The following is a 22,504-nucleotide window of genomic DNA, read 5'->3' as shown; positions in this document are numbered from 1 at the left end:
GAACTTCAGGTTAGCCAAGCAAAACAAGGGCAATTGGGGAAGAGTGATTATTCCAACAATTGCAGGTGATTCTTATCCACAAAAAGGATTTGAGGAAGGAAGTGGTGAAAAATAAGGCTGAAGAGGTTGACAGAGGCCAAGAAGTTGAGAATATTCAGATGGCAGTGAAGAGCCTTTGACGGATTCTAAACAAAGGAATGCTGGCTGTTTAGCCCATGGTGGGCGCATGTGTGATTGAATTGATGGGCGAATGACCGGACATTTTGCAACCATCACTCTGGAACAGTGTGGAGGATTGCGGGGCGCTGGGGGATGAGCTATTAGAATCCAAGCAAGAAATGATGAGCGTCTGAGCTGAGAAGACAGGTGGGACTGGAAAGAGAGACAAAGCCCAGGGATACTTCTGAGAACTAACCAGGCTGGTCAGCAATGCAGGAGGAAGGAGGGTGGAATCCAGAAAGACTTCAGAGCTCTGGCTTGGCAGTTGAATGGTGGGGCCGTTCCCGAAAGCAGGGAATGCAGGGAGGGGCAAGTGTAGCAAGAGAGATGGTGAGTTTGGTGTCAGACACGCTGAGCTGTGAAGCCTGTGGGCAGCTGGATCATGACTCTGGGGCTCAAGAGAGAAGTGTGAGCTTGAGATGCTTGCTTGGGACTTGTCAGCCATAAATATGTTGAGGCTGGGCACAGTGGCTCACACCTGGGATCCCAGCACTCTGGGAGGCCGAGGCAGGAGGACCGCTTGAGCCCAGGAGTTTGAGGTTGCTGTGAGCTAGGCTGACGCCACGGCACTCACTCTAGTCTGGGCAACAAAGCGAGACTCTGTCTCAAAAAAAAAAAAAAAAAAACATAAAAAAGATGTTGCTGAGTTCACATGAAAGTCGAGCTTTTCCATGGGCGGTGCGTAGAATGAGACATTCCTAGCAAGACTAACCAACATTTAAGGGGTGGAAAGAAGACAAAAAGTGACAGACAGAGAGGAAGGGAGAAGACCAGGAGAGAGTCCTGGAGGCTAATTTAGGATTATCTGCTCCCCACAGGTTTTATTTTGTTCTTAGTACGTATCAACACCCAGCATTATATTATGTATAATATTTATTTGTTTATTTGTTTATTATCTGTCTCTCCCACTAGCATGTAAACTCCACCAGGCAGGAGGTTGGCGTCCCCGGTGCTTGGGAAAGGGCCTGGCCCACAGTGGGCACTCAGTACAGGTTTTCCGCGTGAATGTTCAGCCGCCCCACCGTCACCCACTCCTGTGTCCCTGCCCTGCAGTTCTGACATTGGCCATTAGGGGGCACACCTGTGCAAGCGAGGAGGCTGGCGCCCGGGCGCAGGGGCCAGAGCGGGAACAGGGCAGACCCCAGAAGTGGCCAGGAGGGCTCCGCGACACCCTCGCCCACCCATTCCCTGCGCGGACAGCGCACAGCACCAGCGGCAGGTCAGGACGTGCTTCCTGGAGCCGTCTGAGGTTCAGGGTGGGGAGGGCGGGAAGGAGAGTGTCGGCTGGGTCTGAATGCCGAACAGGCGGGGGCGCCGCTCAGAACACAGGATCAGGCAGAGAACAGGCGATGACCGAGGGCAGGAGGTGACGGAGGGCAGGCGGTGACCGAGGGAAGGAGGTGACGGAGGGCAGGCGGTGACAGAGGGCAGGAGGTGACGGAAGGCAGGAGATGACCGAGGGCAGGAGGTGACCGAGAGCAGGCGGTGACCGAAAGCAGGCGGTTACCGAGGGCAGGCGGTGACGGAGGGCAGGAGGTGACGGAGGGCAGGAGGTGACCGAGGGCAGGCAGTGACCGAGGGTAGGCGGTGATGGAGGGCAGGAGGTGACGGAGGACAGGAGGCGACCGAGGGAGGCAGTGACGGAGGGCAGGAGGTGACGGAGGGCAGGCGGTGACCGAGTGCAGGAGGTGACTAAAGGACAGGAGGTGACCGAGGGCAGGAGGTGACCAAAGGACAGGAGGTGACGGAGGGCAGGAGGTGACCAAAGGGCAGGAGGTAACCAAGGGCAGGAGGTGACCGAGGGCAGGCGGTGACGGAGGGCAGGAGGTGACGGAGGGCAGGAGGTGACGAAGGGCAGGCGGTGACGGAGGGCAGGAGGTGACGGAGGGCAGGAGGTGACGGAGGGCAGGCGGTGACGGAGGACAGGCGGTGACTGAGGGCAGGCGGTGACGGAGGGCAGGAGGTGACGGAGGGCAGGCGGTGACCGAGGGCAGGAGGTGACGGAGGGCAGGCGGTGACCGAGGGCAGGAGGTGACGGAGGGCAGGAGGTGACGGAGGGCAGGAGGTGACCGAGGGAGGCGGTGACGGAGGGCAGGAGGAGACGGAGGGCAGGAGGAGACAGAGGGCAGGAGGTGACCAAAGGGCAGGAGGTGACCGAGGGCAGGGGGTGACGAAAGGGCAGGAGGTGACCGAGGGAGGCGGTGACGGAGGGCAGGAGGTGACGGAGGGCAGGAGGTGACGGAGGGCAGGAGGTGACGGAGGGCAGGCGGTGACCGAGGGCTTGAGGTGACGGAGGGCAGGAGGTGACGGAGGGCAGGAGGAGACGGAGGGCAGGAGGTGACGGAGGACAGGCGGTGACGGAGGGCAGGAGGTGACGGAGGGCAGGAGGTGATGGAGGGCAGGCGGTGACGGAGGGCAGGAGGTGACCAAAGGGCAGGAGGTGACCGAGTGCAGGAGGTGACGGATGGCAGGAGGTGACGGAGGACAGGAGGTGACCAAAGGGCAGGAGGTGACGGAGGGCAGGCGGTGACGGAGAGCAGGAGGTGACGGAGGGCAGGCGGTGACGGAGGGCAGGAGGTGACGGAGGGCAGGAGGTGACCGAGGCCAGGACGGGACAGAGGGCAGGCGGTGACAGAGGGCAGGAGGTGACCGCGGGCAGGAGGAGACGGAGGGCCGGAGGTGACGGAGGGCAGGCGGTGACCTAGGGCAGGAGGTGACGGAGGGCAGACGGTGACGGAGGGCAGGAGGTGACGGAGGGCAGGCGGTGACGGAGGGCAGGAGGTGACGGAGGGCAGGAGGTGACGGAGGGCAGGCGGTGACCGAGGGCTTGAGGTGACGGAGGGCAGGCGTGACCGAGGGCAGGAGGTGACGGAGGCCAGGAGGTGACGGAGGGCAGGAGGAGACGGAGGGCAGGAGGTGACGGAGGGCAGGCGGTGAGGGAGGGCAGGAGGTGACGGAGGGCAGGCGGTGACCGAGGGCAGGAGGAGACGGAGGGCAGGAGGTGACGAAGGGCAGGCGGTGACCGAGGGCTTGAGGTGACGGAGGGCAGGCGGTGACCGAGGGCAGGAGGTGACGGAGGGCAGGAGGTGACGGAGGGCAGGAGGTGACCAAAGGGCAGGAGGTGACCAAAGGGCAGGAGGTGACCGTGGGCAGGATGTGACGGAGGGCAGGAGGTGACAAAGGGCAGGAGGTGACAAAAGGGCAGGAGGTGACCGAGGGCAGGAGGTGACCAAAGGGCAGGAGGTGAACGAGGGCAGGAGGTGACGGAGGGCAGGAGGTGACGGAGGGCAGGCGGTGACGGAGGGCAGGAGGTGACGGAGGGCAGGAGGTGACCGAGGGAGGCGGGTGACAGAGGGCAGGAGGAGATGGAGGGCAGGAGGTGACCAAAGGGCAGGAGGTGACCGAGGGCAGGAGGTGACCAAAGGGCAGGAGGTGACCGAGGGAGGCGGTGACGGAGGGCAGGCGGTGACGGAGGGCAGGTGGTGACGGAGGGCAGGAGGTGACGGAGGGCAGGCGGTGACGGAGGGCAGGAGGTGACGGAGGGCAGGCGGTGACCGATGGCAGGAGGTGACGGAGGGCAGGAGGTGACGGAGGGCAGGAGGTGACCGAGGGAGGCGGTGACGGAGGGCAGGAGGTCACCGAGGGCAGGAGGCGACGGAGGGCAGGAGGTGACCGAGGGAGGCGGTGACGGAGGGCAGGAGGTGACGGAGGGCAGGATGTGACGGAGGGCAGGCGGTGACGGAGGGCAGGAGGTGACGGAGGGCAGGCGGTGACCGAGGGCAGGAGGTGACGGAGGGCAGGAGGTGACCAAAGGGCAGGAGGTGACCGAGTGCAGGAGGTGACCAAAGGGCAGGAGGTGACCGATGGCAGGAGGTGACCAAAGGGAAGGAGGTGACCGAGGGCAGGAGGTGACCAAAGGGCAGGAGGTGACCGAGGGCAGGAGGTGACCATAGGGCAGGAGGTGACCGAGGGCAGGAGGTGACCAAAGGGCAGGAGGTGATGGAAGGCAGGAGGTGACCGAGTGCAGGAGGTGACCAAAGGGCAGGAGGTGACTGAGGGCAGGAGGTGACCAAAGGGCAGGAGGTGAGCGAGGGCAGGAGGTGACCAAAGGGCAGGAGGTGATGAAGGGCAGGAGGTGATGGAAGGCAGGCGGTCCCGGAAGGCAGGAGGTGACGGAGGGCAGGAGGTGACGGAGAGCAGGAGGTGACCAAAGGGCAGGAGGTGACCGAGTGCAGGAGGTGACGGAGGGCAGTAGGTGACGGAGGGAAGGAGGTGACCAAAGGGCAGGAGGTGTCGGAGGGCAGGCGGTGATGGAGGGCAGGAGGTGACGGAGGGCAGGCGGTGACCGAGGGTAGGCGGTGATGGAGGGCAGGCGGTGACGGAGGGCAGGAGGTGACGGAGGGCAGGCGGTGACGGAGGGCAGGAGGTGACGGAGGGCAGGAGGTGACGGAGGGCAGGCGGTGACGGAGGGCAGGAGGTGACGGAGGGCAGGCGGTGACGGAGGGCAGGAGGTGACGGAGGGCAGGCGGTGACGGAGGGCAGGAGGTGACCGAGGGAGGCGGTGACGGAGGGCAGGAGGTGACGGAGGGCAGGAGGTGACCGCAGGCAGGACGGGACGGAGGGCAGGAGGTGACGGAGGGCAGGAGGTGACGGTGGGCAGGAGGTGACGGAGGGCAGGAGGTGACCGAGGGAGGTGGTGACGGAGGGCCGGAGGTGACAGAGGGCAGGAGGTGACGGAGGGCAGGAGGTGACCGAGGGAGGCGGTAACGGAGGGCAGGAGGTGATGGAGGGCAGGAGGTGACGGTGGGCAGGAGGTGACGGAGGGCAGGAGGTGACCGAGGGAGGCGGTGACGGAGGGCACGAGGTGACAGAGGGCAGGAGGTGACGGAGGGCAGACGGTGACGGAGGGCAGGAGGTGACGGAGGGCAGGCGGTGACGGAGGGCAGGAGGTGACGGAGGGCAGGAGGTGACGGAGGGCAGGCGGTGACCGAGGGCTTGAGGTGACGGAGGGCAGGCGTGACCGAGGGCAGGAGGTGACGGAGGGCAGGAGGTGACGGAGGGCAGGAGGAGACGGAGGGCAGGAGGTGACGGAGGGCAGGCGGTGACCGAGGGCAGCCGGTGACGGAGGGCAGGAGGTGACGGAGGGCAGGAGGTGACCGAGGGAGGCGGTGACGGAGGGCAGGAGGAGACGGAGGGCAGGAGGAGACAGAGGGCAGGAGGTGACCAAAGGGCAGGAGGTGACTGAGGGCAGGGGGTGACGAAAGGGCAGGAGGTGACCGAGGGAGGGGGTGACGGAGGGCAGGAGGTGACGGAGGGCAGGAGGTGACCGAGGGAGGCGGTGACGGAGGGCAGGAGGTGACGGAGGGCAGGCGGTGACGGAGGGCAGGCGGTGACGGAGGGCAGGAGGTGACCGAGGGAGGCGGTGACGGAGGGCAGGAGGTGACAGAGGGCAGGAGGTGACCGCGGGCAGGACGGGACGGAGGGCAGGAGGTGACGGAGGGCAGGAGGTGACGGTGGGCAGGAGGTGACAGAGGGCAGGAGGTGACCGAGGGAGGCGGTGACGGAGGGCCGGAGGTGACGGAGTGCAGGAGGTGACGGAGGGCAGGAGGTGACCGAGGGAGGCGGTGACGGAGGGCAGGAGGTGACGGAGGGCAGGAGGTGACGGTGGGCAGGAGGTGACGGAGGGCAGGAGGTGACCGAGGGAGGCGGTGACGGAGGGCAGGAGGTGACGGAGGGCAGACGGTGACGGAGGGCAGGAGGTGACGGAGGGCAGGCGGTGACGGAGGGCAGGCGGTGACCGAGGGCTTGAGGTGACGGAGGGCAGGCGTGACCGAGGGCAGTAGGTGACGGAGGGCAGGAGGTGACGGAGGGCAGGAGGTGACGGAGGGCAGGCGGTGACGGAGGGCAGGAGGTGACCGAGGGCAGGCGGTGACCGAGGGCTTGAGGTGACGGAGGGCAGGCGGTGACCGAGGGCAGGAGGAGACGGAGGGCAGGAGGTGACGGAGGGCAGGCGGTGACCGAGGGCTTGAGGTGACGGAGGGCAGGCGGTGACCGAGGGCAGGTGGTGACGGAGGGCAGGAGGTGACGGAGGGCAGGCGGTGACGAAGGGCAGGAGGTGACGGAGGGCAGGCGGTGACCGAGGGCAGGAGGTGATGGAGGGCAGGAGGAGACGGAGGGCAGGAGGAGACGGAGGGCAGGCGGTGACGGAGGGCTTGAGGTGACGGAGGGCAGGTGGTGACCGAGGGCAGGAGGTGATGGAGGGCAGGAGGAGACGGAGGGCAGGAGGAGACGGAGGGCAGGAGGTGACGGAGGGCCCCCGAGGGGGGGGTCTGTGAGCCGCTCTGACCCTAGTATTCCGTATCATAGGCTCAAACAAACCTGAGTCTAACTTCCAGCTCCACCACTGTGGCTGTGTGATCTTAGCCTAGGATCGCGCCCTCTCTGAGCCGGCATCCTAACTTAGAAAATGGACATCCTAATAGTTCCTGCTTCAAAGGATATTGAGAATAAAACAAGAGGCTCGTGGCACAGTGCTCTTCACACGTGTGGCCTCCAGATCCCCAAGTGCAGCCCCTCAGCGGAATCCACAGGACCCAAGGGAACTGAAAGGATTTGTTCTGTGAAATTGGGATTCATTCAGCCAAAAGGCCGCACTCAGGGATCCAGAAGGTCCCATGTGGCCCCAGGGCCGCAGGTTCCCACCCCTGGATGGACTCAGGCCAAGCTCAGCTCAGCAGGCACCCTGTGCGCTATGCGGCAGGCACCCTGCCAGTGACGGCTCGGGACAAAGGAAATCGCCAACCAGGGAACCAACGCACAGACGCTTCCGTAGGACGCGTTAGATCCTGAGGCAGGAGGGTGTCCCGGATGCTATGGGGTCATAGACGGAAGTCTGTGTACCTGGCCCAACCGGCAGATTCTGGAAGGACACTTAGCGAAGTGTCAAAGGGGCGCAGTGACCCAGGAGAAGAAGGGGAGCAGACGCCAGTGCTCCGAGCTGAAGAAACGGCGCCTGCAAAGGGCCCCGCTCTGAAAGGAGGGCCTCTGACTCCAGGGCCAGCACACCTGGGCGCTCGGGCCCTTTCTCTCGCCGACCGCAGGAGGCAGCGCAGGGAGCAGGGAGCAGCGGAGGGACCAAGGTCCTCGCACTGTCCAGTGAGCCTTTCTGTTGCTCGAGGCAGGGCAGGGACGCAGAGGGACGCGGCTGTATTAGCTGAAGGGGACGCAGTCCTGCTGTCCAGGGCTGTGCATCTGAGAGGCTCTCACTGTGCTGTCTGGGCGGGAGGGTGGCCCAGCTCACCCACAACGGCAGCCGGGCCCCGTCGCCCTCTGCAGAGACCCGACGCAGCGTCGGAGCAATCTCTGGAGGCCCAGCCAGGGGCCCACTGGGGTACCCGAGTGGACTCCGGGGGAAGCCCCCAGCGCGCTGCCCCGTCTGGCCGGGAGAGCTTTCCCAGGCTGCTCGGACGCAGCTGGCCCACCTGGCAGGCCACGACCAGCCAGTCAAATGAGCTCGATGCCGTAGCATCGCTGGGCAGAGGGCAGGGAGGGGACGAGCGATTCCACAATGGACAGAAGCCCTCAGACCCCAGCCCCACGTGACCCTCCAGCTGATGTCTCGTGGGAAGGACAGTCAGGTGGTTGCCCGTAGCAATGTGTGCTGGCCCAGAAGTCCAAGGCCTTCATGGGAGCACTTCTTAGAGACAGCTGTGGGCTTGGGTGGTGGCTCTGCACGACCTTCAGGTGCAGGCTGAGGAGAAACAGCCGAAAGTTCTGCCTCCCGGCTGTAGCCAAGACGCCCTTCCCAAGCCCACTCTCACCCTTCTCTGCCCTCACTCACTGGGAACTCTGGGTCAGCCTCAGCTGCCTTCGCTGTCCATGCAGAACTGGACTGCGTGACATCTGCGGCCCCACCTCTCCACAGGAGACCCCCTTGCCCTGGGCAGCAGAGCTGGGGAAAGTCCTCAGGGGGCTCCTCCCACACACAGGGAAAGGGACGGTGCCCCACGTTGCCCACCCGGGTGTGGACGGTCTGCAGGGCTTGTGCCAGGCAGGGGCAGGGCGGCAAGGAGGCCCCAGCTGCCTGCCCAGATCCTGGCCAGTGAGAGTAAACTGCGAAGAGCCAGCGGTGGCTGGGACTGTGGCGTCCTCATCCGGAGGACACGTTCCTTCCGCAGCCAGCACCCAGGGAGCCAGCTGGGAGCCGCAGTCTCCCTCCCTCGCCAGCCCGGGCTGCGGACCCACTCAGGCCTCCCCAGGCCGCAGTCCCCCACCAGTTACCGCAGTTTTTTCCCTGACTGACAACAAGCACAGCACCGAAACAATCAACTATTTTTATCTCCGGATTAATCACAAAGAGACTAATGCTTCCACCTTCCTTGTGATTAAAAACTAGGAGAACAAACTCTGTGGCGGTTCCGGAGAATAACCGCTCCTGCGAGGTGTGTATGAAGAACACATCTCCCGCCTCCGGCCAGTCTGAAGGGGAGGGAAGGAGCCCGGCCTGCCGGCTACAGCTGCGCGTGACTTGATTGCCATCCAGCCTCTGGCCCCAACATCCCCTCCTCACCCCCCACCCCGGCCCCACCCCCAGCGGGCGAGTGAGGCGCAGGCCGATCCGTGACGCATGGCTGCGTGGATACCCGGCGTGATGGGTGCACTCGGGGCCCATTCGTAGGGTGGACGTGTGTGTGCAGCTGTGTGTGCCTGACCCTTCCGCAACACAGCCCCACCCCTGCCTCCCTCATCTGCGCTCCCCCTACTTCCACCTTCCACAAACAGCGTGGGCAGAGCAAGAAGGAAGGGCTGGGCCTCGCCCCAGGCTCAGAGGCCGGTGCTTCCACCCACCTGAGCAGAGAGCCCAGAGACGGTTGGTTCTCAAACTTGGTCACGCATTAGGACCCCCTGGGGAGCTTGGGGCCCGCCTCTGCCTCCAGACACTGGGATTTAGTTGGTTGGTCGCGGCCTGGCCACGGGATTTCGAAAACCTCCACAGAAGAGTTTGATGCACAGTCAAGGTGTTGAGCCCCTGTCTTAGACGCAACAATGCCAGCACTGGGGGAACTTTCCAGATCCTCTGTGTGCTTTCACATTTTATACCTGAGGAAACTAACACGGGAGAAGTGGCCGTCTTCCTTCTTCGCCCTCTGCTCCAGGGACTTGCCACGGTCCCACACCGCAGGGCTCATCACTGGGGAGGCTGAGGCAGGACTCCGTCCTGGGCATCGAGCTGGGCGAAGCTGCCCCCGCAGAAGGAAGGGGCAGGAGCCCCAGCCTGGCGGAGGGTGAAGCTGGCCTCTTCTCCCCCAGCCCCAGCTCTGCCTGCTGGAAGGCCCCCGCCCACCGAGTGGGCATAAAATTGCCCGCAGCAGCAGCTAGTCACAGCCCCTCCACGGCAAGCCCTCATAGCCTCCCTGTGCGCTCTGGCCATGCCCACCCCAAGGGGCCAAAGGGCACTAATGAGAGAGTGTGGGAAGGGGGGCATCTTCCTCCCCACACTGCTTCCTCCCTCCTGGCAGCGCCAGGGCACCCTGCAGAGCCCAGGGCTTAAGAGCAGAGGGGCAGGCAGAGCTGGATGAGGCCGACCCTCCCTGGGCCCGGACCCTGGGAGAGTCCAGGACTGCTGCCCCTGGGGTCAGTGACAGCTTCCCACAAGCCCTGGGCAGGAAAGGAGGACACAAGGCCCTTAGTCTGAAGGTTTGCTGCTTTGGGTACTTCCCTGGCCCCGGGGATGCTCCTGCCCCTCCTGGAGCTGGCAGAGAAGCCGGAATGGACTGGGAGAGGGGCTGATGGGGAGGTTCCCTGGACGGGGAGAGAAGCCAGGCAGGTCTGGGAGCTGCCCTGCAGGCTGAGGTTGGAAGGCAGAGTCTGCTCTGTCAGGACCACCGGAGCCCAATCTCCAGCTCTGAGCTGCTGCAGCCCACGAGCCTGGAGCACAGAAGCTTGAGCCCAGGGCCTGGGTGGAAGGCTCGGCTTTCTCTGGCAAGCAAGCAAAGAAGACCCTTTGTGCCAGGTCCCCAAGCCCCAGGCACCCAGTTGTCCTTCTGCCATTCACTGAGCACACACACAGCTCAGGCCTCTAGTGTGTCCGGAGGCCCAGAGCCCCTCTCAGCCTCCAGAGCTGGGTGGCCCAGCCCCCCAGGGAAAGAGAAACAGGTGGTCTCCAGGGAGCCCTGCCCCTTCTGTGGCTTGCCCAGGGAGCAGCAGGGGCCTGAGACCCTCACTGTGTCTATGAGCATGAACGCCAGAAGAGGCTGTGTGTCCCTGGACAAGTCACTCCACTTCTCTGGGCCTCTTCCCCAAACAGTGACCCCCGCCATCCTAAATGCCAGTCCTGCAGCCCGTGGGCTGTGAGGATCAAAAGGGTGGCTCCCTGGAGCCCGCAGACGTCTGTGGAGCTTCCACTAGGCACAGGGTGGGGCACTGCGTCGGCCACGTCCTGCTGTGGACACCCCTTGCCTCCAAGTTGCCGACCACACCGCACAACCTAGTGGGAGAACCAGGCCAGGAAAGCCTTGTTCTGACTCCGGGATGAGGGGCCGGAGCGGCCCTGGAGACGCCAGCGGGTGCACGGCCCTCTGAAGCACAGTCTCCACCTTAAAGGGTGGCCCTGTCCCCTGCCCCTGCCAGGGAGGGCTGGCCTGGCACTCCAGTCAGGGGCCTGGCTCTGCCACCCGTTCTCCATGTGACCTTGAGCAAGTCACTTGATCCTGCTGGGCCTCGGTTTCCAGATCTGTGTAACTGGGATGATAATAATGTTTGCTTTGAAAGATTGCTGTGAGGATTAAATCAGACAACAGATGTAGTGCTTTGTTCAAAGCATAAAGAAGTTTAAAAGAAAGCACAGGCATTGTCTGGGCACGGAGCTCAGGGGCTGGTGACGCCTGGCCCGTGCCCCCGTGCACGGCGAGCAGGGACTGGGCGATGCACAGGCCCTTCCTCCCCAGGGAGCATGTGGTGCCCACGTCAGGGATGGCCGCTGCTGTGCTGCTACTGTTTGTCACAATACCCCGGATTACTCACTTTAGTAAAGTTTGATAATTACCGTTTGTCTCCTCCCAGCCCAGCCCACTATCCCTGCCTGGGGGCTGGGGGAGCTCCGCCCGACCTCTCTGCTCCTCTCTCGCAGTGCCACCCGATGACCCCATCATACTGGGGGGGCCGGTGATCAGCCTGCGGGCGGGGGACCCCCTCAACCTCACCTGCCACGCGGACAACGCCAAGCCTGCGGCCTCCATCGTCTGGCTGCGAAAGGGAGAAGTCATCAACGGAGCCACCTACTCCAAGGTGAGGCCTCTGCAGAGGCCGGGCGGGGAGGGAGCCGGCTCTCCTTGCCCCTGCCCGTGGCTGTCACTTTGTTTCTCTGCACCTTCTCGTTCTCCTCCCGCTGCGGCTGTCCTCCGCCTCTGTATGTGTGTCCCTCCTTTGACCGTTTCTGCCTCTCTGCCCAGTTCTCCCCCGACCCCCAGGGTCACCGCTGGGCTCGGTGAGGGCCCTAAGGATCGGCGTGGTCTGAAGAGGAGACTCGGGGTACAAGTAGCCAGGGCCTAGGGTTGCCAGGTAAAATATAGGATGCTGTCGGGGTCGGAATGTTTGTGTCCCCCAGAATTCCTAAGGTCACAGGAGGCGGTTGCGGCAGGGGCTGGAGTCCTCTTGGGTGGGAGTTGCGCCCTTAGGGAAGAGCCGCGGGGACCTTCCCACACGGGAGGACACAGTGAGGAGAGCGCCCTCTATGGCCCAGACACCAAATCTGCCTTGGTCCGGTACTGCCCAGCCTCCAGAATGTCGAGAAACAAATTCCTGTGGTTTCCAAGCCACCCAGTTTATGGTATTTTGTTACAGTAGTCCAAGTGGGCTAAGATAGATGCCCAGTTAAATCTGAATTTCAGAAAAACAATAAATATAATAACTTTTTAGTATAAATATGTTCCAAATATTGCGTGGGACATACTTTTGGGCCAAAGGTATACTAAAAAATTATTTATTGTTTATCTGAAATTCAAGTTGAACTGGCCCTGCTTTATTTTCATTAATATTCGCTAAATGCGGCACCGTGCCAGGACTGCCAGGGCAGGCTGTGTGTTCTGCGCTGTCCAAGGCGCCTGGCTCGGGGGCCGGGGAGGGCTGAAATCCAGCCCAGAAGCCCACACCCGGCCCTGTCCCTACTGTGTCTACCAACAGGAGTGCTTTTCTCTCCCTGGAAGTGCCCTGGACTGGCCCCAATATTAATCGTGTTTTTTATTTTCTGTATTTTACGATGCTTTGACATCTTGAGGCCTCGTAGACTCAGGGAGAGACCAGGGCTCGCTAATTCCTAGAGAGAGCGAGCGCCTGGCCTCCAGCCGTGCCTTTGATGTGCAGACCAACAGATCCAGGCCCCCACAGCCTCCTTTTATCAGGCCCCGGCGTCAGTGAGGCCCTGTGTGAGTGGCATGTCCCTGCCTCTTGGGAACCGTGCGTAACAAACTCTCCCTATGGCAGTCGCTCCTCACCTGTCAGCCTCACCATACCTGAAGAAAAACAAAACCCTGGGTGCATTTTGAAACAGCCCCACCAAAACCTACTCCAGGAGACTGTGCCCAGAGTCCCAGATGGGGCTGCACGCCACAGAGCCTTGAGGATGAACAGGACCTTGCAGGACGGCCGGGCCAACCTCTTCCGTCTGCAGATGGAAGATGGAGGGCGGACAGGGCAGTGCCCAAGTGGGCCGTGCGCTCCGAGGCCCAGGCCTCTGCCCTGCCCTGGGCCCCTCCCAGCGCAGCCTTGGAGGGGTGGGCAGTGCCGACAGCCCCCAGGGCACCACCCAGAGGCTGTGCAAGGCCAGGGCAAGGGTTTGGGGCTCTCACCACCAAACCTCAGCTTTCCTCAGCTCTGAGGCCCTCCTCGGCCTCACAGGGTGGAGGGTACCCGGCCGCTCCCCAGGCCCAGCCCACCCCGGCACCACTTTTTGGGCTTTGCTAAGGTCAGCTGGGCCCTCGCCGTCGGTGGAGGATGTGAGGCAAGCCCGCCCTGCTCGGAGGGTGCATCCTTCCTGCCCAAACTGACCATCCTGCCAAGGGGTCAGCCCAGCGCCTGGTGCCAAAACCAGGACAAACGCCTTCCCTCAGCCACAAGTCCATGGGGGAGGCTGCCTGTCGGGGGACGAGTCCCCACTAGTGTCCTGGGCTGGAGCCGCCCTGCAGCATCATGAGATACAAAACTACGACACAGGGAATGGATCACCCAGAGGATGATGAGAGGGAAAGAAAGGGTGCTCCTTCCAGCCTGGGTGCGTGTCCGGTCTCTCCCTGAGGTTGGGCCAGCCTGGCCCCTGCCAGGGTTTACGTCCCGCAGGGGACACACCCATCTGGTGAGGAGAGAGGCCAGGGTCACCCCGCCGGACCTGTCCAGGCACACCTTGAGCCCAGCATGTCATCCTCCTCCGTGCTGTGACGGTCTCTTGGAGAGGCTGGCCCGGTGCTACTGGAGAGCAGGGCAGCTGGGGCCGCCGTCCCCTGCCCGCCGTCCCCTGCCCGCCGCCCCCCTGCCCACCGCCCCTGCCCGCCGTCCCCTGCCCGCCGTCCCCCTGCCCGCCGTCCCCTGCCCGCCGTCCCCTGTCAGCCGTCCCCTGCCCGCCATCCCCCTGCCCACCGCCCCTGCTCCTGGCGCTGCACGGGGAAGGGCAGCCCTGGCACCTGGGGGCCTGGGCTCCAGATCCCACTCTGCGTAACCACAGGCAACTCACTCCCTGTGCCTCAGTTTCCTCATCTGCAAAATGCAGGCTTTGGATCAGACACTTTGGAAAGGTTCCTTCAGCTCTGACAAGCTACAGGTCTTCAGCCCAGACCGTGCCGAGAAGGGTGGGCAATGCAGGGGGCTCCCGTGGGGCAGGCTGGAGGGGCTGTCAGAGCCACCCTCCCACTGCCCCTCCCAGGGGCCCCGCCCAGGCCGTTGTCACAGCCAAGGCCGGGACGTGCGTGAGGAAGGGCACAGAGAGAGACACGGGGGGGGGGGGGAGAGCACACGCCAGTGCACACGCAGTGGAGCAGGCGCCCAGGCCCGCAGCCGCAGGAGAGGCCCCGCGGGCAGCCCTGGCAGCCCTGGGGGCTGAAGCCCTCCCCGTCCGTCATCTGCCACGTGGCTGGTTACACCTGTGGGCTCCGCACCTGGGCGGCCAGAATGGAATCCAGGTGCCGCCGCCTTCCTGCTGTGAGCTGACCTTGCGGGGCGTCTGCACCCCCATCCGCACCAGGGGAGCGACAGCAGCCCACGTTCCAAGGCTGGTTGGGAGGGTGGGGGAGACGCAGGTCTGGCAGACGAGCACCGCTGCTGGGAGCGACGGCTGCCCCGCTGCATCGTCACCTGGCCACCCGCACCTCCTAGACAGAACGTCAGTGTCACAGCAGGCAGGCCATGTGGTCCCAGAGACCCGGGTTCAAGCCTGGGCTCCATCACATGTTACGGTGACGCAGCTTCTCTGCCTCAGTTTCCCCAGCTGCTAAATGGGATGATACTAGTCATGGCACCTGTTAAGTGTGTGACTTAGAAGGAATCATGCACGGAAGTTACCTGGTAAGGAGCGGGGCGTGGGGTTTGCTGCTATTACTGGTGGCTCCCTTCCCGCAAGGGAACCGCAGTTCCCCAGCCCCAGAGGCCACACTGCCATTGCACTAACAAGGGCCCTGGTCTCAGTCTCCACGTTTCTAGTCGGCCCTTCTCTCGGCTACTCCGCCTTTGTCCAGCAGGGGAGGCGCCCCGTCCGGGGGACCTAGGCCCTCCCCACGGCCGGCCTCCACCAGCACAGGCTGGAGACGCTGCAGCTAACTGCCGGGTGCTGGCGTGGGCCACGCTGCGGGCCTCTCTCCAGACCTCTTCCCAGACACCTGGCCCCGGGCCATCTGGGGCCAGTGGGCTCCTCCTCTGTTCCTCTTGCATCTCTCGGCCTGGCACCAGAATGGGGGCCACGTGGCATTCATCTGGAAGGCCCACGAGTCCACAACCCAGTGAAGGAAGGAGAGGTTAGGAACGGGGAGAGAAGAGGGTGTGGGCTGGGCCCACAGAGCACTCTTTCCCGGAAGCCGGCTGCCTGCCCCACCCACTCCTTCCCAGGTAGGGAAGGTCACTTTCCTGTCCGTGTCTACCTTGGAGCCCTTTGCCCCCAACCCTACCTCTCTGCGTACTCAGCTTCAGGCGGCCACCTGCCCACAGGGCTGGCTGCAGCCCACCCAGCACCACCTCCCGTGTTCAATTCAGGTGACAGCAGGCCCACATGGATCCCCAAGCAGTTATAAAAGGGAGAAGCAGAGTGATGATTAAACAAAAGAAGACCCAGCAGGTGGGGGAGGTGAAGGGGACCCAGGAGAACAGACAGGCCTGGTTGCCAGGCAGTGGCTGCTCAAGGCCTGGCCGGCTGTTTGTATATCGTGAGCATGCCATGGTTAGCGCTGGGCCGGGCACCCACCCACTGCAGTCCCACCTCTGAGGGCTCAGCCTGGCTCTCCACTGCCCACCGGAGTCCTGGGGTCTTTGGAAAGAGTGGAGTGGCTACCACCGCCCACACTGGACAGCTGCACCCAGGGTACACTGTGCCCAGCCTCCCAAGCCGCTGCTGGAAAACCAGAGAGACAGACACCAGGTCCCTTAGTGGTGGGGCAATGGGGGGTGCACAGCCCTGGAGCAGGCAGAGCTCAGCGGGGAGCCGGGGCCCCGCAGGCACTGGGGCAGTCCAGAAAGCTCCTCGGAGGCAGTCAGTGGGCAGAGGGCCGTGAGCACCCACAGGCAGGACAGGTGAGGGGTGGGTGGGAACCCACCTGCAGAGGCTTGTGCCCCACACAGGACGCACATGCCGCACATGCGCCCGGCCCTGGCCCACGTCTGCACTCACGGGGGCCGGGTCTTCATGGACCCGCGGGAGCCACCACCACAGCCACACGGGCAGCCCGGGAGGCCAGAGGCTGGGGTCTGGCAGCACATTAGTGCCCACCCAGCTGGACGGAGGCCTTGGAGTTGGTGGCCTGCCATTACTAGCCTACTTCCCTCCCAGCGCTGCTTTGCATGCTGATGACGGGCTCTGGAGCAGGACCCAGCACAGTGCCCACGGCCTGTCCCCAGGGCCACCTCAGTGAAGGGGAGAGAGGGAGGGTGGGCGCGCTGGGAGGGCAGGATCCACAGGTTGGGACAGTGGGAACAGTGCCTTCAAGGCCGCCAAGTCCAAAGGCTCCATTTGCATATGAGAAAAGTGACGATGGGGGAGATTTGTACAAAAGGAATGAAGCAAGAGAAAAGAGAAAGAAAGGAGAGATGAGATCAGAAAGGAATAAGGGGAAGAAAAAATGAGGGTGCAGACTGCCCCCCACACCCCGACCCGCCCAGTGCTTCTCACCCCTGCAGGCTGGGTGGGTGTCTGGGTCCCCCAGCTCATGGGCCTCCCCGGGGGAGTGGCGCGGGGCGCTTGCCTCCTCCTGGCTCTTGCCTTGTTTAATGAACACATCTCCCTTTTTCTGTAATTAGGTGGAACAAACAGCTTGAACCAGAAATTTTATTTCCTGCTCTGTGGCTGTCTCTAGAATTTTAAGCTGTGCCTAAAGCAGGGTGTGCCCTCTGGAGAGAGGCTCGGGCCCTGTTCTTCTGAGGCCACAGGGCTTGCCCACATTTAACTGAGGACCCAGGAAGGTTCCAGCAGCCTACATGTTGCTGCTAACAGGCTCAGTGACTTGGAGGCTACGTCATCGCCCCAGCTGTTCCTGCCTGTAGGGCCGAGGCAGTCATACCCACCCTCCAGCATCTCCAGGGGCGGGGGCAGAGGGTCGTGGCTCGGGGCTCACCCATTCTTCAGTTCAAATCCTAGCTCCACCCAGCAAGTTCCCAACTCACTTAGAACTCAGTTTTCTCTTTTGCTGAGTAGAGATAGTGTTCCCTCCCTTCCAGGGCCCTTGTGAGAATTAGGGACGATGCCATTGCTGCTGCACGGGAGGTTTGAGGGACTGCAGTCTGGGCAAAGCTGAGACGGCAAAGGACAGCATCCGGCACCCTTCCCTGGAGGGAGTGTTGTCCCCTCCTGGGACCAGGAGTCTCTGAGTACCGGACAGACTCCAGTCCCCACCCCCACCCAGCACAGCTCCGGCTCCCCACCCCCACCCAGCACAGCTCCGGCAGCGTGCCTCGCCTAGTGGGCCCCAGTGATTGGGGGGGACTGGAAAGGGGGACGGGAGGGAAGAGGGGCTACAGAGTGACACCGGGGCCTGGGGAAGACAGGACACCAGTGGCTCTAGTACTTGTGTTACTTTCCTAAGGCTGCCATAATGAAGGACCACAGCTTCGTGCTTAAAACAACAGAAATTCACGTTCTCGAAGCTCACGGTTGCAGGGCCAAGTCTGAAACAAAGCTAGATCCTTCCTGCCTCTTCCAGCTCCTGGCGGCTCCTGGCATTCCTTGGCTTGGGGTGTGTCACTGCCGTCTCTGCCTCCTTCCCCCCAGGGCCTTCTCCCCTGCATCTCGCTGAGTCTTCTCCTCTTCTTAAAAGGACACAGTCGTTGGATTTAAAGTCAGCACTCTAAATCCAGGATGGTCTCATCTAGAGATGCTTAACTAATTACTACCTTCTCAACTAGTCTGCAAAGACCCTACTTCCAAATAAGGCCATATTCTGAGGTTCCAGGTAGACAAGAATTTGGGAGGACATTATTCACCCCACTGCAGGACCCTTGTACTTATCTCACCACCAACTGGAAGCGCGAGTTGGGTCCAGCTCCATAGCCCCTCCCCACCTCACCCTTCCCTCACCTGGTCAGTGGAAGGTAATGGCGTCTGTGCTGCCTCTGGCTCTAACGAGGTCCGGGTGCAACATGCTTTGAAAAGTTGAAAGGATTTCTATAGGTAAATAATCAACAGGTCAGCGTGCATTGATTCTGCCACGTCCCACCCAGCCTGTCCTGACCCCTGCGCCCAAACCTGCACCCCCTGCACACTGCTGCTGCTCCTTGCTGTTGCAAACCGTCTCCTTGCCTCTGCAGACCCCAAGGCTTGCCCAGACAGCAGGGGCAGGGCAGGTGCGAGGTCGTTGCTACCAGGGACCTCCTGAAGCTTTGTTTCCCTTGAGCCCAGCCTGGTGTCCCCTGTACTTAAGCACGCAAGTGCAGGCTGACTCCACACATGATGGGGCTTTTCAGTTCATTTTCCTTCCACAGCCGAGCACTCGGCCAGGCCAGCAAGCCAGGGCTACCCCCGAGACTGGCCCCTGTGACTCCTGGGCAGACTCCCTTCCTCCACCCATGACTCTACCTTCTTGTCTCTGAGCTGGGGCTTGTCCTCCGTGACCCATCCAGCCATCACAGCCGAGTGACAGGAGCTTTCTGTCCCTTCTCCCCCTGCCCGCCCAGACACTGCTCCGGGATGGCAAGCGAGAGAGCATCGTCAGCACCCTCTTCCTCTCCCCCGGCGACGTGGAGAACGGGCAGAGCATCGTGTGCCGTGCCACCAACAAAGCCATCCCTGGAGGGAAGGAGACCTCAGTCACCATCGACATCCAGCGTGAGTACCGGCACCCTCCCAGCTTGGCCAGGTCCAGGTGGGAAACACGCAGCCCTTCTGGTAGCTCCGGTCGCCTGAAGGCAGGAGACGGGTCAGCTCTGTGGACTGGCTGGTTTGTAAGTACCAGCAGGAGGGGCGCTCTGTGTTTCTTACCGTCCCGGGAAGCAACCTCACGGATGAAGGTCCTCGGTAAAGGACATCTTTAAGCCACATTCGACACCTGAACAAGATGGAGCTTCCATATTAATAACTGTGGTCAGCGGCTGCCCTGCTGGGCTGGCCCGGGGCTCCTCCCCTCCCAGAGAGAAGCCAGAGTGCAGATGCTGGGCACGGAAGGGCTCTCGGGCTCCCGGTGGGCGCGCAGCACCCTGCCCTGTAGAGGGGCACCGGCCACCCTCACGGAGGGTCAGTTGGGGCTGAGAGGAAGAGAAGGACGGGCTGGTATTTAGCTCATATTTATATGCATTATCGAATTTAATCTTTACAACCGCTTGGAGTAGGTATCTGGGGAAACTGAGGCACCCGAATGTTGACTCAGTTGCCCATGCAGGTTTCAAATGTGGGCAGCTTTGCAGAGCCTGCCGGACAGCGCTCCTGTACACCCCACGAGGGCAGGCCTCGGTGGGTGCAGTGCCCTGGGTTGTTATGGTTCACATACTGACAGTAATGATGCTCTAAAGCTCCGCCAACATCACGTCCCAAGAGCCTCCTAAGAGAGACTCCTGAAAGTGTCCCTAAGGTGCCTGTCAGCCCCAGAGAACCAAGAAGAGCTCAGCAAGGCGGCTCCAGTGGCCCTGCCCCAGGAGCGCTCAGAGGTGGGCTTCCCTCTCAGAGCATGAAGCCTCCGCGTGCTGGGGGCCACTCTGGTCCCGAGCTCTGACTTACAAGGCGGAGCGCAGGCGGGCGGCCGCGCCCTCCTTCGCGTATTCATTTTAAAGCAGACGCATTCAGAAACTCACCCTAACAGCCCTGGCCCGTCTAAGGCCTCTGGATTCTGGCTCCACATGACTCTCCAGGATCTGGAGTCCAGAGACGCGGACTTAGGGTTCCCAGAACCTGTCCTGGCAGCCAGAGAGCAGAAGTTCCCACCCCGTGTTTGGAATCCCGCTCAGGCTCCAGAGGGGAGAAGCAGCAAACGGTGTCAACGGGCTCCGGCCACGGAGGCTCCCCCGCCCGGCTCCAGGCTTGGCCAGAGCTCGCTGCTGCGGCTCTCCCTGAACGAGGGCGGGAAGGAGGACCCTTGGGGTGGGGGTGTGTGAGGGGAGACGGGTTTGTTAACAGTTGGTGGCAAGATAGTGTCTCTGGCTGCCGCAGCAGCCAGAGCCCTGGCAGGGAGGGGGAAGAGCAGCGCCCCGCCCCTCGAGAGCCTCTCCGGGCAGCAGGGAGGTGGCCGGCCAGCAGAGCCCGTATTCGCCATGCTCGCCAGTGGGGCAGCACTGGGCAGGGCACACTGAGACAGCCTGCACCCTGGGAAGGCGCCAGGCCTTGCCAGGTCTCTGGACCCTTCTGGCCTCCCTTCCCAGAGCCTCTCGGCCATCCAGAACGAGGTCAGGGTGAGGCTGGGACCCAGCTGCCTGGTGTCCCACACGGGCCCCATCCAAGGCAGTGCAGCACAGTGGTGAAGGCCATCATATTTTTCCTACTTTGAATTCTGGCTCTGCTACTTCCTGAGTGACCCTGACCTGGTCAGTTAGCCTCTCTGTGCCTCGGTTCCTCGTCTGTGCCTCTCAGCATGGTGATAGCGCCTACCGCCCAAGGTTCAGCAAGGGTCGAATGAAATTATTCATGCCTGACACATTGTGAGCACTCCACACCTATCAGCTGCCAGGACCTACAGTCACAGATGTCCCCACAGCCCTAGCGGGAGACAGGTCTCCCCTGGGCTGAGAGTGTTTATGTGCTGCCGGCAAAGCACATATAACTTTGCTCCCCTCCTCCCCTCCCCCTCCTCCTCCTGCATTTATTCATTTGCTCATTCAGTAAGCATTGAGCTGTTTACTGTGGGCACCATGGGCTGGATCAGAGCTGCCTGTACAAACCTGCTCATTTTCTCAGTCAACCAAGAAGCATCCAAACTCAGCAAAAGCACATTTGTTGTTTGTTTCCCTTGGTTTTTACATGTTACCCAGTGGAAGACAAAGCCCCAGATTGAGTAATGGGAGAGAAAGCTTCACACCCTCAAAGCCTCTCGGCATCTGGACTCCGTGCCCAGATGCCAAGTTTCAAATGGATGTGCTATAAAATCACTGAGTCATGAAGTTTCTCTCTTTTGCCACCCCCTCCTTGATGTAATACTTCCCCCCAAAACACATGTGTGCACACACATACACACACACGCACAGTTTGCTGATAGAAACACTAGCAGACTCTCAGCTGTAACATCTGTTCAGTGTGATCTCAGTTCCACCAGCTACATCAAAGCTGCCCTCCTATAAGTTATGCAGCCGACATCACAAGTGGGATTAAAGTCATGTTTAATAGTTGGACATAACATAAACTATTTACACTCTGGAGCTTGGCAGACTCTGGAAATTTGTATCCGGTACATGCAGAGGAGGAGTGGAGAGAGACTCGGGCACCTGTGGTCGGGGTGAGGTGCAGTCAGACTGGAGGGTGGCACCAGGGGTGACGTGAAGGGGCAGATGCGGGACAGAGGCCTCCCAGGGGCGCTGGGTATGTGCGTCCCGCAGCCAGGCGGGGCCTGCACCAGGCGTGCTCCATCTTCCTGCCTCCCGAAGTCTCATCACTTTGTAAAGGACACTCAGGTAAGGGGGGGCCTCCTGGAACAGCCCCCCAAGTTCTGTGACAAGTGTCTAGATACTGTCGAACTGGTACCTCCTTAACAAGAGTTGGATCGAGGTGCTGTTCCTCGCAGCAGCAGGCTGCCTGTGTGTGGATGGGGGCCGGCCCGTGTTGCGATGGAGATGGCAGTCCCCGAGTCCCCGTGCCAGCCAAATGCAGGCTCCCCGGGGTGAGCATATTCTCCAGGGAGGGTCACACCAGCGCCCAGCACAGCCGGCCAGTCCTGCACGGAAAGAGCTGGGACACCCGATCCCACCTGGCCTGGAAGCCGGGGGCAGCTGGGCAGGGGCTGCAGGGCTGGGGTGGTCGCAGCTCTCCTGGGGGGTGGAGGAGAGCGCTCATGGCTACCTCGCCACACTCATCTTTGTGACCACTTGAATTACGCTTTAAAAACTGAGATTGAGCTCACTGAAAAACCCGTCACTCCCCTAGTGATTCCCCAGGAAAAGGCAGGCAAGCTGGCTGCACCAGTAGCAGGCGCTTCCGGGACTTGTGGTTCCCAGGCCGGAGCTAGGAGATAATGTGGAGAGAGTGGGCTGCCCAGCCAGCCGGCCACCTGCGACTCAGGAAACAGACACCAGCGTAGGCCCGGGGCCATCTCCCAGCCCAGCCCCTGTGCCCAGCCCTGGGCAGGGAGGCGCGGTCCGTCCGGAGCACCAGCGGCAGAGGCTGGGTCAGAGCAGTCAAATGATGTGCGGCAGGCTCGGTCCGCAGCTGGGAGGCTGTGAACCACTCTGCAAGGTCCCAGCCAGGAACCCAGACCGGGCGGGCTGGAGTCTCGTGCCTCTGCGGTGCCCCTCGTGGGGTCAGCATGTCTCCTGATGGCCTCCGAGAAACTGGCCTCTTTACTTCTTTTACTAAAAACAGGCTGACCCCTCGAAAGTCCTCGTGACCTTCCAGCAATTTCCTCTGCTTGGCAGTGCGTCTGGCCCTGGCTAGGCCTGAGGACCAGGCTGCCCTCCTAACTCAGCCTAG

General features: G+C 62.2%; 1 protein-coding gene across 1 annotated transcript in view; it reads left to right on the top strand.

Moving 5' to 3' along the window:
- KIRREL3 (kirre like nephrin family adhesion molecule 3) overlaps positions 1 to 22,504 on the top strand; it is a 512,553-nt gene that overhangs the window by 462,459 nt on the left and 27,590 nt on the right. Inside the window, exons 5-6 of the mRNA XM_045557855.1 lie at positions 11,348 to 11,505; positions 18,577 to 18,727. Of these exons, the coding sequence (XP_045413811.1) occupies positions 11,348 to 11,505; positions 18,577 to 18,727 (309 nt within the window). The remainder of the gene's footprint in view (positions 1 to 11,347; positions 11,506 to 18,576; positions 18,728 to 22,504) is intronic.

The sequence above is a fragment of the Lemur catta genome, chromosome 7 (genome assembly GCF_020740605.2).
Source record: "Lemur catta isolate mLemCat1 chromosome 7, mLemCat1.pri, whole genome shotgun sequence".
Lineage (NCBI taxonomy): Eukaryota > Metazoa > Chordata > Mammalia > Primates > Lemuridae > Lemur > Lemur catta.
This window is presented reverse-complemented; position numbering and strand designations above follow the sequence as displayed.